At 37.7% G+C, this 17,882-nt stretch overlaps 1 protein-coding gene across 1 annotated transcript in view; it reads left to right on the forward strand.

Annotated features, from left to right (window-relative positions):
* LOC127413725 (inactive heparanase-2-like) overlaps positions 1 to 17,882 on the forward strand; it is a 111,260-nt gene that overhangs the window by 36,212 nt on the left and 57,166 nt on the right. The window contains exon 4 of the mRNA XM_051651102.1: positions 17,247 to 17,420. Coding sequence (XP_051507062.1) covers positions 17,247 to 17,420 — 174 coding nt within the window. The remainder of the gene's footprint in view (positions 1 to 17,246; positions 17,421 to 17,882) is intronic.

Here is a 17,882-nt window from a genome sequence, read left to right on the forward strand (position 1 = left end):
TAATGTACAGTCTGTTTTATAAACAGCTACTGTCATCATCCACCAAATTTAGCTAACAGCTATTGATAAAGCTGGCTAGCTAGCTAATGCCAATATAGTCTATCATATAAATGTAGTCAATGTATCATGCAAAGAAAAAGTGATTACTTCAATCTACAGTCTGGCATAGTCAGACCTATATCCACACTTTGTTTTAGCCCTGTTCCAGCATTGGAGAGTCAAATATAATATACAGTCTCAAAGTTTGTAGTAAAACAATCATAACTGTGTAATTTTAATTATGCTACCTCATCTGTCAGCATGATGCCGGTGAATCATGTTCAGTCTCTTTGTACATTATGTCATTGTTTTGGTTGCGTTCAGTTTCTTTGTACATTATGTCATTGTTTTGGTCGATGCTGGTTCGCTCTGGTCCCTATGGAGTGTGTGCACCAGCTCCAGCACCAGCAACAGGTAGCTGGCTACAGTTCCCTTAAAGGCCACAGGTGTCATTAATAACAAGGGTTTCTGAATCTTACATACTGCACCTTTAAGTGTTTAAAGTACTAGTGGTTGCCAATGGCTGGTCATTGCAAAACTCATTATTCCTCCCAGAGATTAAAGTGAAAAAGTTAAGACAGATCTTCACGTCTCCATACTTATCATGTCTCCCTGACATTTCAAACAAACGCAATCTCTATAAAACATTCAGCTGGTGACATATTTGGTATTCTGCTTGAAATTCTGTCTTCGTTGAAGATCTGTGATAAGAATGATGCTGCTTTCAAATCCTGTCTTAATGAATGTACATGTAGAACACCAACATTTTTGAATTACCAGTGGGGAAACTCTTGATATTTTTAAGCCTGGTTTTCAGAGTTGGGGCGATTTCAAGTCGAAGAATAATGGAGGAAGTAGTTTTTTTCAAAGAAATAACACATCTTTGCTAAAGTAATAACACTAAAGTCATGCATTTATTTTGGGATTTTATATTGAGTTAAATTACTCAATTACTCCATTCATATTCATATAAAATATACAAATTTTATGTTATATACACACTCATTTCAGTAAACTGAAAGATTGTCAAAACACCAAAATATGTGTTACATTGGGGGTCTCTGGTGACATCTGCTGGAATGAAAATAACAATTACATGAAATGACAACTATGGCCAGTAGATGGCTTCAGTGCTCCATGCATTGGCTGATATCTATAAGCCAATGTTGTAACAAACTTAATTTTTATTATAATTTATAATTAATTTCTGTGATATTATCATAATATATGCATTGGATATACAGTATATTTAGATATTATAATAGTCAATTATTTGTAAAACTGTGGCATTTGTTTAACCACTTGTGTTGAAGTCAAACCTGACCATGGTATGCAGCTCCTGCACCTAATGTGAACTTTCCCACAGTGGGGTCAGACTAAGACAATGATTTGACCTTGAATGTGTGGGTTTGAGTTCTGCATTGTGGCAGAATGATTTTTATTTGAGAAAATAAAAACAAAATTGCTCTTTAATTTCTTTATGTTTGTACTTGGGGCATGAGTACATGTGTACATGTGTGTGTACTGTATATATGTGTGTGTGTTCTGCATTATGGATGTTTTATAGTCTCACCCCTTCATTTGTGTGTGTGTGTGTGTGTTTGTTCTGCATTGTGTCTGATTTATTGATTTGTATTTGACAAATAAAAAAAATGGCTCTGTGTTATAGTTACACCCATTCATTTCCTATGGCGTGTCAAATTTGACCTGAACAGTACGAACGGGGGACTGTTCGATAAAACCTCCAAGACTCATCGAATCAAGTCTTGTAGAGCCTTGATTAAGCTCAGCTTGCTCAGATTAAGGAAACCATTTTTATAAAAAAAACAAAAAAAACAAAAAAAACAACTTGGGTCAAAATTGTCCCAGTGATAAATTTGACTGTTGCTTATTGATCATTAGTGTTTTTTTTATTTTTTTTATTTTTTTTATCAAATTGCTGTTGCTGCTGTATACAGATAAAGCATCAATTTCACACCTAGTGTGCATCCTTTGGTCTTCATTTTGTGGAATAAATGCTAAAAAGCTTCCTGTATTTGTCACTTAGCTAAAGAGAGAGAGAGAGAGAGAGAGAGAGAGAGAGAGAGAGAGAGAGAGATGGAGAGAGATACTTTAAATTGCCCAATACATAAATTTTTTCCACTTTAACACACATCGCATTGTAATTACGACTTCCGAACTTCCCAGGAGGGCTTGAAGGCAGCACAGCAAATTTCACATTCAAAAATTATCTCATTATGAAAGATTCAAATTGGAAGACAAGATATTTACATTTTAGAGGTTTCAGCACGTGATTCTTATCACAAGTCTGATTTCATGTCACAATATTGCTTTTCAACAGCAATACTTGAAGGACATGTTTAGAAACGTATACAGTCTTGTGGTCAACTTTGCCCTCACAAGTGGTTTTGGTTTGAATTTGGATCTTATATAAGACATTTTAAAGCGGTTGATGTAATTTGGCACACACGCATGTCTTTGACTTCATCAAATGCAGCTCCAATCAGTCCTGCACCCAGGACTGTTGACACTAGCAGGAAATCAAAGTCCAGCTCGGCAGTCCTGCGCTGGCTGAGCCATGTGCTTGTGAATAAGGCAGCCTCATAGGGGAAGATTAATTAGTGTACACAAATGTGTGTGGATGTTTATACACCAGAGTGTGTTCTGAGATGTTAACATATCAGTCAGCTCTTGCTCTCCTTCACTGCCAACCACATGGTCAGACACATGTACACATACACACACAAGCATGCATGCATATATGTACACATATGCATAGGCTCGCAAACAGACTCACAAACACAACCACACTAAATAATGTTTTCCTGGACTTCTGCATGCATGCTGCACCAGTACACACTTATTTACACACTTGCTGTAAAAAAAAAAAAAAAAAAAAAAAAAATGGCCAAAAATACAGACATAGAGTCAAAGCTGGCCATACCGAATTAAAAACAGGTGTCTTCATAGTTTGCATTCTTGCCGAACACAAAAGTGATTTGACCTGTACCGTTTGTAGTGTGTTTTGAGCCCTATCAAACCAGGGTCCCAGTGTAATTCTGTATTTATAAACACAAGTGCACTTGGGTTTGTGTGACATGCACTGTGTACTGCAGACTACCACAGGCATAGAGAAAGTATTGAAACCATGTTTTTACCCTTTCCTGGCATTTATTTTGAACGGGACACCCTTATGAAGCATATCACAGGGAAAATATGAGGAGGTCTCCGAGGCTGTTTTCACACTTGGTTCAATTGCTTGGTCTGAACCCAAGTTTTGCATCATACCAAGTAATGGCAGAGAAGATGCCAGCATCAGTGTTTCGTTCATGCTTTTATCCCTTTTGGCTGCTGCAAGAAATGTGAAGAATATAAGCTGCTCCCTAAAGGCAAGTTATTAGAAATGCACTGTTGTATTATTATTTTTTTTTTAATTAGTTTGACCAGGGGCATGCAAAGATGCAAATTATCCATCATCAATAGTCACCAAGAGATTTGATTGCATTCATTCCAGTTTCAGGATTTTTTTATGGGGCAATCCTTGCCCCCTGGAATTGATTTTCATGGGCATTTTCTAGCTTTATGAGAGTATTTATTAGAACCGTATATACAGTATATATATATATATATATATATATATATATATATATATATATATATATATATATAGATAGATAGATAGATAGATAGATAGATAGTATATACACTACACAAAAGTTTTGAAACACTTACTCATTCTTTATTATATATATTTTTTTTTCACATTTAGAATAATAGTAATGTCATTAAAACTATGGAATAAAATAAATGGAATTATGGGAATTATGTTGTGACTAAACAAAATCCAAAATAATTCAAAACTGTGTTATATTTTAGTATCTTCAAAGCAGTCACCCTTTGCCTAGAATTTGCAGACATGTACTCTTGACATTTTCTCAACCAACTTCTTGAGGTATCACCCTGGAATGCTTTTTAAACAGTATAGAAGGAGTTCTCATCTATATGTTGGGCACTTATTGGCTGCTTTTCTTTATTATTTGGTCCAAATCATCAATTTCAAATTTTTTTTTTATTTTAAATAAATTTTTGTTTTATAATGAAATAAATTAATATGGTGGCACAATTATATTTTTGTCTACAAAACTAATTTCAAACATTTAAACATACGCCTTCAGATCAAAAGATTTTTAAGATCATGGGAAACATTTCAGTCAAGTGTTTCAAAACTTTTGACCGGTAGTGTATTGTCATGGGTATTCTGTTGATTCATGTCTTTTATTTTGAAATTCTAGTTCCTGGTTCATGTCATGTGTTCCTGTTTCCCTTGTCATGTGATTTCTGTTTTCCCTCCATGTTCTTGTGTCATGTTTTCATTGGGTTATTGTTTAATTAGCTTGTTATGAGTTCTGTTTTTTTATTGGTTTATGTTCTCCCATGTCTTGTATTTAAGCCCTCATGTTTGCATTGTTTAGTTGGCTAGTATTGAATGTGAATGGCTATGTTTATAGTCAAGTCATGTTTGTAGTCAAGTCATAGTCATGTTTAACGTTTGTACATAAACTGCACTTGGGTTCTTTATCTCATCATTGTCTTCGTCATTGCCAGTTCCAGCATACATTACATGTATAAGAAATGTGTCTTCCATTTATTTCAAATGCTTCAATTTAATAAATGAATGGGAACAATTGTGGCCATTCATTTTAAAATCAAAACAAATACAAAAATTAATAAAGCACAAGACACACAATAAACAATCTGTTGGTCCCTATCTTATATTACCCTATCTTAAACAGCACTCTACTGTCTGTCACTGTAGATTTAGATGTATTTAAAGGAATATTCCGGGTTCAATACAAGTTAAGCTGTCGACAGCATTTGTGGCATAATGTTGATTATCAAAAAATATATATTTTGTCTCATCCCTCCTTTTCTTTAAAAAAAGCAAAAATCAAGGTTACAGTGAGGCACTTACAATGGAAGAGAATGGGGCCAATATTTGGAGGGTTTAAAGGCAGAAATGTGAAGCATATAATTTTATGAAAGCACTGACATTAATTCTTCTGTTAAAACTCATGCATTATTTGAGCTGTAAAGTTGTTTAAATCGTTAAAACCCGTAATAATCCATTTTACGTTGTGGGGAGTGTTTTTCACATTCGTTTTCAGTGTAGTTTTATTTCAAATTTTTTATTATATCAAAATGTTTACATTTTATTATATAAAAATAAATTAACATTATAAAATATATCAAATGAGAGGAATTGGCTACATATTTTAAGTATGTGGGACATTTTTGTCCCTTTTGATGGTATTTTTGCCACTTATGAATGGGAGAAATCGTAATGCTAAATTTGGCGGCTGTAGGAATGGATGTAATGTCCTGCTTTACAGTTCAAAGAGCCAATCACCTTTTAGATGGAGACATTGCATGCCTGTTTATGTGCATTAGCCAGACCAGCTTACATTTTTATTATTATTATTATTTTTGCATGATTTGAGTTAAAAAAAAAAAAAAAAAGCACAATTTGTGATGTCGTTGTTGTTAGATTTTATTGCTGATTTGAAATATTTTATTTAAACATAATATTGACCAATCGTTTTAAGAGATTTTGGTCTCTCCCTGTTCAAGTAGATTGGAGCTGTACTTGTATGACTAGAAAATAGTAGCCTGGAGGCATTATGAATAAGGCTGCCAAGAATGATTCTAAATGGCACTGGTAATGGCGACATGCAGCAGCAGTGTGTAGTGTGTACTGTGCAGTTTTTAACCTGTTTTAATTTGTTTTATCGTCATTACTAACATATTGTTCAACTGATCTGCGGGTGATAGAAGCAACAATGATTCACCTTAATTTGATGGGCTTCTTCCTCCTTTTGATGTTCTTATGTCACATTTGAAGTGGACTTTGTGGGCACCGGGAGCCTCTACAGTATAGCCGTGAAGTCCTCCTGTTACTGCGCAACTCCGGTGTGGGCATAACGGACCCCTCCGCAGCTCTCCCCGTGAAGATCTTCTGGTCGGATCCTTCAGAAAGGAATCGGAGCGGGGCATCCAAGCCGATGGGTGTGAAGAAAAGGGGGAGACGTGGCGATGTGCATCAGAGGCTCAAGAGACAAGGCCACCGTCAGATACCCCTTCCCACAATTATCCTGGCTAATGTTCAGTTACTCTGTAACAAAGTTGATGAGATTCGTGCAAATGTTAAGTTCCTGACAGAGTACAACAGCGATTGTCTTCTTGCACTAACGGAAACATGGCTCGAAGAACAAGACTCTCAATCCGATCTGGAAATTGATGGTTTCGGGATACCCTTTTGCCTGGACAGAGACTCCACAGTGACCGGTGAATCAATTGGTGGAGGACTGTGTCTCTATGTTAGCAAAAACTGGTGTAACACAGTGGTTGTTAGGGAGACATTATGTACACCTGACATTGAACTCTTGTCTATATCTCTACGACCCTTTTATTTACCAAGGAATTTTCCAGTTATTTACCTGAAGGCTTATGTTGACATGGCAACTCGGGCTATTGTAAAAACAGTGCACCAACTTCAAGGGATTGCACCAGATGTGCCGAACTTTATTATGGGTGATTTTAATAAGTTGGGAAAATCCTTGTGTAGTTTTTACCAGTATGTGACTTGTCCCACAAGACTCACAGAATGCCTGGACATTTGTTATGGATCCATAACAAACCAGGTGCATATAAATCCCTGAGTAGAGCTCCACTTGGCATGTCTGACCACAACGTTGTGTATTTGGTTCCGTCCTATAAATCGGTCCTGAAGAGAAATGAGCTGGAACGACGATTAGTTCCGGTGTGGTCAGAAGTGTCTATTAAATGTCTCCAGGACTGTTATAGTTGCACAGACTGGGATGTGTTTAAAAATGCCTGTGTCGATCTGGATGAACTTACAGAGACCGTGTCAGCATATATCACCTTTTGCAAAGATTTGGTTATCCCCAGGAAATCAATTTCTGTTTATCCAAATAATAAACCATAGGTTTCCATATCTGTCAAAAATACAATCATCCAGAGAACTATTAGTTTTAATCAAGAGGATGTAACACAGTTCAGGGAATTACAGAAACAAGTTAAAAAAGATCTTAAGAGTGCTAAGCATAACTACAAGGATAAAGTTGAGTACATGCTCAGTACTGGTAATTCATGCCCAGCATGGGTGGGGGTGAAGACAATGATGGGAATGCAGTCTAAGAAATGTCAAATTTCCCTTGATGGCAAGCGGGTTTTTGATCTTTCTAATGAACTGAACACTTTTTACAATTGTTTTAATATTTAGAATTTTAGTGAGGAACTGTCGGTCTTCAAAAATGCTGTTACTGGACACAACAGTGTACTTGTTGATAAGGGCAAGGTCTTGAAACTTTTCCGGGGTGTAAAGGAAAGGAAAAGTCCTGGTCCCGATGGCATTGGAGGTCGCATTCTTAAAAACTGATATATTCTGTTTTATCTTTGAATTGTCACTCCACTTCCATTAGGGTACCTTGTCTTTGGAAGGATTCCATCATTGTACCTGTGCCAAAAAATAATGTTTCTAAGTCACTAAATGATTATAGGCCTGTAGTGCTTACCACTCTGGTTATGAAATCATTTGAGAAGATTGTGAAGGACGTGCTTCTGAATACAGTGCAGGCAAATTTGGACCCGTTCCAATTTGCCTACAGGTCAGGCAGGGGTGTGGATGATGCAACGGGCACCCTATTAAACAAGATTTTGATGCACCTTGAGGGTGCAAAGACCTTTGTACGATTAGTTTTATTGATTTTTCCTCAGCTTTTAATTGTATCCTGCCTCACATTTTAGCAGAAAGACTAAAGAGCATACACAATGCTGATCCTGGCCTGATATGCTGGCTGATTTCTTTACCATAAGGTTGCAACGTATGAAGGTTAACGGTGTCCTATCAGATGTTCTTTTTTCCTCCACCAGATTGCCCCAAGGGTGTGTCCTTTCACCTCTTTTATTTGTGTTGTATACTAATGAGTGCCAGAGCTAATATGAGAGGCATCATATCATCAAGTCTGCTGACGATTCGGTGATCGTGTCTCTCCTCAGCAGTGATGATCCTGATAATGGTCTTGTAATGTCAGAATTCACTTACTGGTGTAAGTCATCCTTTTTGGACATGAATGTGTCTAAAACTAAAGAGATGTCAATAGATTTTAGGAAGAATCCTATGGTCATCTCTCCCGTAGTAATTAATGATCAGGCTGTTGAGGTCGTGTGGCAGTATAAATATCTTGGCATTGAAATTGATGACAAGCTGACCTTTGAGTCTCATGTAGATGCTGTATGCAGAAAAGCCCATCAGTGCATGTAGTTTTATCGTAAGCTTCGAAGTTTTAATGTTGACAACACCTTCATGAAAATGTTTTATTCTTGTTTTATTGAATCTGTTACGTTTACGTTTTCTTTTATCAGTTGGTACGGGTCACTCAATCTCAAAAATAAAAATAGATTGAAGGGCATTGTTAAAGTGTGCAGCAAAATTGCAGGCACGACCTTGCATGATTAAACTTATTTGTACAAGGTCAGGTCAGTGAAGATGGTCCAGTCAATTCTGGCTGATTCCAGCCACCCCGTTTAAGGAGTTTAAGTTGCTTCCGTCTGGCTGCAGATAAAATCTGCCATTCATTATGGGATATTACATGTTGTTTAATGTTTTAGTTATTTAGTCCAACAATGATCTGAACGAGAGGTTACAGAGGCCTCTGTTGTAATGGTTTTAAAGTGTACTCCTACAAAAAATTAGCTTGAACTAATGCACATTGGGACATTTTGTTTTCTCTTGCTAGAAATGAGCGTTGAAGGAGGGTCAGGATGCTATTCGTCCGCTTCAGAAACAGAGGATTTCTCCGGCATCTGTACTCATTAGTCATAATTAGCCATGGTTATTATTCTGCTGCAATTGAACAAATACTTTACTTGAAATTACTTTAAAGAGAGCTGGGAATTAGAATAGGCTAAATCATAGCATTACCTTTCACTGACTAGAAACGTCTCTCACAGTCAGTGTGCAGTGTTTAGTACCACCTACATTTTTGTAAAATGATTTTTATGTGGCGTTGCACTTTCCTGGCGCACTTGAAATGAACACTAAAGGCGCTGCAACAAAGACTTCTATTCTCTTTAACTCAAATCACAAATCAAAGGGCAGGTTATCAGTTCATAAACACTTACTTTTAGCTCTGTTCCTCACACAATGCTATATTATGACGTCAAAATACGTTTACTATAACGCATCACTTCTAAAGTGATACATTTTAAAGTTTGCATTACATAATCAACTACATATACAAGCTTTTCAAGTGCGATTAAATTGTGTAGCAGCTCAACTGCTAAAGCGTTGCACTTGTAGACCTGAATCTGACAAAAGAGTCACAGAAGCACCACAAAATGACGTGGTTGCTTCAGGAATTGTGCTTTTCATCTCACATTTGCTTTTTATGTCACTGCCTATCAGTTTTAAGTTTTGATTTAAAACTTGACAGTCAATTAACCTTAAAAACCTCATCTTTTTGGGAAAACTCTCTTTTAGCACCACTCATGTAGTGATATATAGGCTACTTGCTGTATTCCTGGTTGTAAGACTGTGTATTCTCTATCTATGGCACACATTTAAAAATATGTGAAGTGTAAATTCATGTGCCTAAATTCATAAACTTGTCACTTGCTTTAGGTAGATTATAACTAAATTGAATCTTGTCATAGAAGCTTTAATTTGAACAGATTGATCATTTTTGGTTTTTAAAGCACACAAATTTTAAGTTGCACTGTGGTTTGTCTGGTTTTCTTTGGCTACTGTACAACCACAATCTACATTTATAAATGTTCACTGTAGCCAGAACAGTAGTTTGGCAATTGTAAAACTCGTGGTGCACAAATGAACTTTTGCAGCATCGCTTTCATCAGTCTTTTGGCGCCTCTCACTTTAAAACCAGATTCATCATTTGCTCTTGCTCTGAAGTATAGAGTAGATTAAGCATATCCTTTGTTTAGGTGTAACACATGAAGCACAAGGACTTCTACACTGTCCTTTTGATATGAACGATGAAGATTGCATCCCATGTAATGAATATAATTGCATCCTATGTAATGGGATTCTTAGAGAGGGGCTTGTGTGCAATTAGAATTGATTACATGATGAGAAATGTGAACAGCATGTGCATGTGGCATATGATTATGAGAGCGAATAAGAAGCAAATAAATCTGCTCCTACTTTAGATTTGGGCTGCATGGAGTTTGTCTTCAAACATACTGTGTAGCATTTAAAGAACTGACATGCACAGAACAGGGGCCCCTTTCATTCCCAAATCTACAGGTGCCCTTCACAAATCTAAAGGTGCCCTTTTGGTCGAGGGGAGATTTAAGTGGGGGTGCCTTTAAGAGCGCGTGCTACAGCACAATCCCCCGCTGACAGCCCCCCCAACCCCCAACAACTTTTGGGTCGGTTTCTAATTCAAATCCTGGACCGATTTCTCTTCCCACTCTCTCCATTTCCTTCAGCGCCTGTCCCTGCTAAGGTCTGTGCACATCACTGATATACCCATATGACTTTCTTTCATCTGTGGAACACAAAAGGAAATGTTAGGCAGAATGTTAAGGACTGACATCTTATGTCACTATTCACTTTTATCACATGGAAAAAAGAACAACGTTCATATGTCAAAACGTCTCTTGTGTTCCACAGAAGAATGTCATACAGGTTTGAAACTATCCCTTTAACCTGCACTTTGCTCCCTCTTCTTGAAAACAATGTCCATGGAAAGAGCCATGGAAGTGGATTTCGAGATGTTTTCCTAGAATGGAAGTGCTTTGAAGTCTTTTTTGGAATTTGGGTGTACATGTCTTGTTAGTTGCTGTAGGTAATCACGTGTCATAAATGGAAATATGCTGGTTCAGAAATGAGCCGTAGCGCTCTGGTGCAGTCCAGCTTGTTATGGGAGTATTATGTCTGTGATCAGATAGCTACCCTGACAATATCCAGACCCCTACTGTTTCCATTACACCGGGAAAGGGGTGGGGGAGGCATGCAGGAGTTTCTGCTCTACCCATTGGGTTCTGCATCTGCTGAACCTGCTACAAAAGTTCACGCAGTCATCTCCGAGAGAGTTCAAAGACACTGCTTTTGCTAATACATCATGCATTTATAGTCCTTGTGTTACACTAGCCAAACTTACTGAAGAGCATCTTAGTAGCACTTTGAAATTCATGGTCCTTAACTGATCGAATATACATCAGATGTATCAGATTGGTATGCAAATTCCATTTAGCCTACTTGGCAACATAAATGTGTCTTTGCAAAATTGATGTAAATCCAATCTGCTTTTCCGAGTTCACTGTCATGATGGTTGGGAGGCAGAGAAATTATGCGTTGAAAGTTTGAGAATCGAGAGTTTCTTTCAAACACTATTTTGGCCTCATATACTAGTTAGTGTTTCCGTTTTTTACATCCATGTGTCCAAAGCTATTCATAGCACTCCCATCAGTAAAAAGACATGAAGTGATGTAAATACCCCTTTTGTATGTAAATAATATTTTTTTGTCTCGTTCACCAGAGAAAATACCTAAACTTCCTTTAAGTAAGATAAATGTAGGCCTACTTGAGAAGCAAAATGAATTTTTGTATTGTTTTCAGAGAACTTTAACAAAATGTAACATTTATGCTTATAACAAGAAAAAACTATGGCCAGTGGGGTAGAAAAGTAATCATAAACCCCACTAAATTTTGTTTGATTTCTATAAAACAAGATTTTTTTTTTTGTTGTTTTTTTTGGGACTAACACAAAAAAACAATTCCTCATTGAGCAAATCAAGTCAAACATTAAAGGTGAAGTGTGTTATTTCTGCAGCTTTAGAGACACCAAACAGAATTGCAAAAATAAACATTGTTTTCAAACAGGTTTCTCAAACCTTCAATTGGTCAGACAAACATACAGTCACGTCCCCAAACTCACGGCACTTATTGAGCCACTGTTGCTGTGTCGGGCTGATCGGGATTCTCAGTCAAACAGAGAAATGTTTTGAAAGCACCACAGAGCCAGAGTGTTTGCACTGTAATTCAAAACATGATGGTCTTCTTCAGAGTTTTAATGTCTTTGCGAGTAAAAAAGAACACAGTTAGCAGTAACCTACATTCTAATTTACTGACAAAATGATACAAATCAATTACAGAAGGAAATGCTAACCTGAGAGAGAAACTTCAAGGTTTTCCAAATTATACAACATTATTTTGCAATACTTACAAGGAGTCTTTGGCTTTTTAACACAAATGTCTTGTCATTTGGCATTATTTCATATGGAGAATGAGGGAAAGTAAAAGAGAATAACAAAGAACAAGAGAGCCAGAGAAAGTAAGAAATAGAGTAAATTGAGGAACAATGACGAGAGAGAGAGAGAGAGAGAGAGAGAGAGAGAGAGAGAGAGAGAGAGAGAGAGAGAGAGAGAGAGAGAGAGAGAGAGAGTGAGACAGAGAGAGAGAGAGAGAGAGAGAGAGAGAGAGAGAGAGAGAGAGAGAGAGAGAGAGAGAGTTCCCTGTTGTTCTTTGTCTGTCCAGAGCTCTAGGGAGCATTTGGCTCAGGGTGCTGCTCACACACTAATGACCTTATTACTGTACCTCTGCAACATGGAACTGATCAAACTAGCTGCTTTTAGGAAAACTAGCTGTTCTATGCATGAGAATACTCCTTGGAGAAAATGTCAACCTACTTCTGCACAGTTCCAACTGTGTGCGAGAAATATAAGACAAAAACTATAGCATAAGAATGTTGCCGATATCTCTATCTAATCACTGTTTAAAATCAGATATATTCATAAATAATATATATAGTACTATATATTTTTTCTAAATTGAATATTCAATTACTAGACATTTACTCACAAACCTTAATAATTCATCCCAAAAATGAAAATAGTACACATACACACACACACACACACACACACACACACACACACTCACACACACAACCTTCCCCTTTACTATTGCACCTTCAGTAACGTACATACGTGTGTATCTATCTATTTGTCTGTCAGACAGACAGACAGACAGACAGATAGATAGATAGATAGATAGATAGATAGTAAAAAAGAAAAATTATTTATTTATCCACCTTTGTTATTTCAAAACTTTCTTCCATGGAACTCCAAAGGAGAAGTTTAGCAGAATGTCCGAGCTGCTCTCTTCCATACAATGAAAGTTAATGGGGACAATAGGCTGTGAAGCTCTGAAAAGGACAAAAAACACAATAAAAGAAGCCTATATGACTCATGCACTATATTTCATGTCTTATGAAGCCATATGATAGCTTTATATGATGAACAGACTGAAATTTAAGTCATTATTCTTGCTTGACATCTGTGGTCAGCATTCACTTTCATTGCAGCTTGGACATTCTGCCACAAATAACTTCACAGAAGAAAACAAAGTCATGGAGTCATGTGTTTAGAAAGACATGAGGATGTTGACAGAATTTCCATTTTTATGTGAACTAGGCCTGTTCCTTGAAATGTTTGGCGCATTCAGCATGATTCCTTTACAGTGCTTTGCCTGGTCCAGAGTCCGATAAGGGAGGTTGTGGGTTACCTTAGATATCTGGATGTGTTTCCCCCTCTTCCCTGACAGCACAGTCCTGCTTTCCATCCACCTGTCTTTGATATACTGCATTGTTTTAGTCACCCCACAGTGCTAAAGGCTGCACAACAGGCAAAACTCCCACAATACTCCGCTGGCATGACACGGTGTCCAACCATGGTGCCAAAAAAGAAAACTTAAGTCAGCGTTATACAAATATGACGTGCTTACTGTATAAAATCCTTCTAAGTGTAGTAAACAAGTCCGACTAACGGCATTTGTTTGATATCTAAAAGTAAGAGTGATGAAAGGTCCGTCATTGGTACGTTCACTGCTTGTTTGAAGTAAACGTAGTCTTGACCTCATTATGGTAATATTTTAACGAGTCTGTAATTGGAATATTTCCCTGCTCTTTTAAAGTGCTGATTTAAAAGACCAGCTTTTATAGTTGGGTACCCAGGTAAGTTGCGCTTTGGATCTTTTTACGAGACTTTGATTTAAATATTTTCGTAGAATATATAATCAAGTTGTTGATGTTTTAAACTGCAATGAAAGCTATAAAGATGCCTACGCAATGAAAACCGAAGTTTAGAATTCATGCCAAGGTGCACATCTGTCTTTATTTGAATTACTTGTTATGTTGACTGGTTATCTGCCTTTTCTGTTTGTTGAGTTGAATTTGCAATTTTTGTCTGCTTTTCACTTGAGGATTTATCCACCCATAAAATGTTCATTAGAGAAACAGAAGATATGTTCATTTAACATAAAATGTCACATAAATACTTCCAGAGTGCATGTGATTTTTGGACTGATGCAGTATCAAGACTTGGTACTGCAATTTTTGCTGCGTATACCCCTTTGTTCAGGTTGGCTTTTTTAAAGGCGCCATATCATTTATTTTTTCTCTAAAATGCATTTTTAAATATTGTATCTAAAGCTAAATAAAATGTATCTATACAAATATGACTCATAAATATGACATTTGACTTGACATTGACATTAGACACAGAAATTACTGTGGGTACCCAGTACCCACTTCATATGAATGACCCTGAGCACAGAATGTATCATCATTGTCAAGATGGGGCTCCCCTGTGTCTCTCTTGGTTTCATCTGCTTCCTTTTAAACACAGGAAATGAAGTCAAAGGGTAGTGAAATATTTGTGTTTATTGTTACCGCTCTTAACCGATAGAATTTCCAAACACGAGCCAATGGCTGTCTATTGGGCAAAATCAGATTTAACATGACTGTCAGGCAGATTTGAAGTTTAAAAAACTTTCCTTGACATTTCTGTTTTTCATTCCTTAAGCTGCTCTGTTTGTACATTGTGTCGAGAATGAATTACTGTTGTCCTGCAGGTCATAGTCAATACAAGGTACTGCTACAGAAGTTTTCTCAATCCCATTGATATGTTTTAAGACTATTTAATATGACTGTAACAGGGTTCAATGGAAAGGAGGAGGTGGGAACCGGACGAAGCATCAAAGTAATATTTTTAATAAACTTAAACACAAAGACACACAAACATAAATGCATACAGGGCAGCTGCCTGTAGCTCTCTCTCTCCCGAACTGCCGCATCTCGCTGCAACTATACCTCTCCTCGGCTGCTTAGCCTGATTGGGGGCCGGGCATGCATAGTCACCCGGCCCCACCCTCTTCCTTGTCACACTCCTCCCTCCTTTGCCTCAGGAGGCATGATGTACATCCCCCGCCTGCCAGCAGGCCTTCCCCGCCTTCTGCGACCTGGGAGTGAGACATGGGGAGGGAAAAACAAAACAACAAAAAGAGAGAGGGAAAGGCCAATGCAGAGCGACAGTGAGAGAGAGGAAAAACTTACTTGCCGGTTCCCAGACACGCCGTCGCCTGGTCCTCGATCACTCCTCCACCCTCTGGCGGACAACTGCCGCTCCTCCCCGGGTGGACCGGAGCCAGTCCTCTGTCCCCTGGTGGACGGAATGCCCCTCTGTGTTTTGGCAACTGGTAGGGAACTCCTCCGCCCCTGGCAGCGGCTCTACCACTCCAGGCGGCTGACAGTGAGCCCCTCCTCCCCTCGCGGATGGCGGCCGTTCCTCCATGTCCAGGCAGCCGGTAGCAACTCCTCCGTCCTCCGGCGGATGGCCGTGGCTGCTCCTTTGGGGTGGACGGTAGTGGCAAGGACTCTGCGACCGCACATCCCTCCTCCTTCCCGGGCTTCAGCACCAATGTAACAGGTTTCAGTGGAAAGGAGGAGGCTAATTAGCCCGATTGGGGGCCGGGCATGCGTAGTCACGGCCCCGCCCTCCTCCTTGTCACAATGACCTAATTTTATTGTTTGAGACTTGAGACTTGTTTTTTATGCATGATTTTTGAGAAATTATATATATACTGTATATATATATATATATATATATATATATATATTAAATCAAGTGGTTCTTCCTAGTGAAAATGTGTCCAATTACTTAATTCATATCTAAATACAAGTTAACTGTATCTACAGTACATAATGCATAATAACTTTGAACAGGGTTTCCACTGTTATGGAAAACCTGGAAATATCAGGGATTTTTAGAATTGTTATTTTCTGGCATGGAAAAGTAAATAAATAAATAAAAATCTACTGGTACTTATACTCAGCTCTACAACCTTTAATTGGATAGAAATTGCTCTTTGTGGGTACAATCATAAATTATTTTGAAAAATGAAAATTCTCTTGTCATTTACTCACCCTCATGCCATCCCAGATGTGTATGACTTTCTTTCATCTGCTGAACTCAAATGAAGATTTTTAAAAGAATATCTCAGCTCTGTAGGTCCATACAATGCAAGTGATAGGGTGCCATTAATTTGAAGCTCCAAAATCCACATAAGGGCAACATAAAATTACTCTAGATGACTCTGGTGTTTAAATCCATATCTTCTGAAGCAGTATGATAGGTGTGGGTGAGAAACAGATCAATATTTAAGTCATTTTTCCTTCACTTTCACTCTCTCCTTCTGTTTTTGGTGATTCTCTTTCTTTGTGCATACAAATGACTTAAATATTGATCTGTTTCTCACCCACACCTATCATATTGTGTCTGAACACATGGATTGAACCACTGGAGTCATATGGATTACTTTTATGATCCCTTTATGTGGATTATGGAGCTTCAAAATTTTGGCTCCCATTCACTTGCATTGTATAGACCTTCAGAGCTGAGATATTCTTCTAAAAATTATAATGTGTTCTGCAGAAGAAAAAAAGTCATAAACATCTGGGATGCCAGGTGGGTGAGTAAATCATGAGAGAATTTTAATTTTTTGGTGAACTATTCCTTTAAGCAGTAAACATGAACAACTGAAAGAGTTATTGAAATTCATTGGTCAAAACTTGTGGGAACCCTTTTTGAAGGATTTTTGCTGTTGTACACACAGATTAATCATTGTTGTAGACACTTGAGAAATATTACTCCGCACTAGACTAGACTACACTAAACTTGAGTGGAATTGAAATGTACATTAAATAAAATCTACAAAAGTTCAGATATCTTCAAACAGTTTAAAGGAATTAAAAAGTGAAATGTTAAAATGGTAAACATGATTGAAAGTGAAAGTATCTAAGTTACAGCTGTGTTTGGCTTTTTCCCAGCCAGGTCTTTAGACAAACTGTACAACTTTGCTGATTGTGCGGGGCTGCACCTGATCTTTGGACTGAACGCTTTACACAGAAATCCAGACAACTCATGGAACACATCCAGTGCCCTGAGTCTACTCAAATACAGTGCCGGCAAAAAATACAACATCTCCTGGGAGCTCGGCAATGGTGAGACCTACCTGCTGCAGATTTTAAAAATCATCATTTGAGTTATTGAGTTGTCATACATTTGGTCGATTCGGACAGGATTAAAAGCTCTGGTAATTTTAGCATTACTCCACCTTGCCCTTTAAAACGAATCCCGTCCGGATAGGGCTTATGTCAGGAGAAATTTTAACAAAGCAGAATCCAAAAGGACACCTGGTAGCCTGGTAATCTACTCTAAACTCTCATTCATCAATTGTTCTTTGCCAGACATGCAACGAACTTTCCCATTGATAAAAGTTCTATCTATGAACATCAAAACAGCACCAAGTGCGATCTTTACGTGGATTCTCTTCATTAAATGAGACAGAAAATACATGATTGCACTGGTCAAGCATTTGTAATTTATATTTGCTCAAACAGTTATTTACACAGTCTTTTAAACCTTAGAATATGTTTATTTTATATACATACATCCAACTCCTC

The sequence above is a fragment of the Myxocyprinus asiaticus genome, chromosome 23 (genome assembly GCF_019703515.2).
Source record: "Myxocyprinus asiaticus isolate MX2 ecotype Aquarium Trade chromosome 23, UBuf_Myxa_2, whole genome shotgun sequence".
NCBI lineage: Eukaryota > Metazoa > Chordata > Actinopteri > Cypriniformes > Catostomidae > Myxocyprinus > Myxocyprinus asiaticus.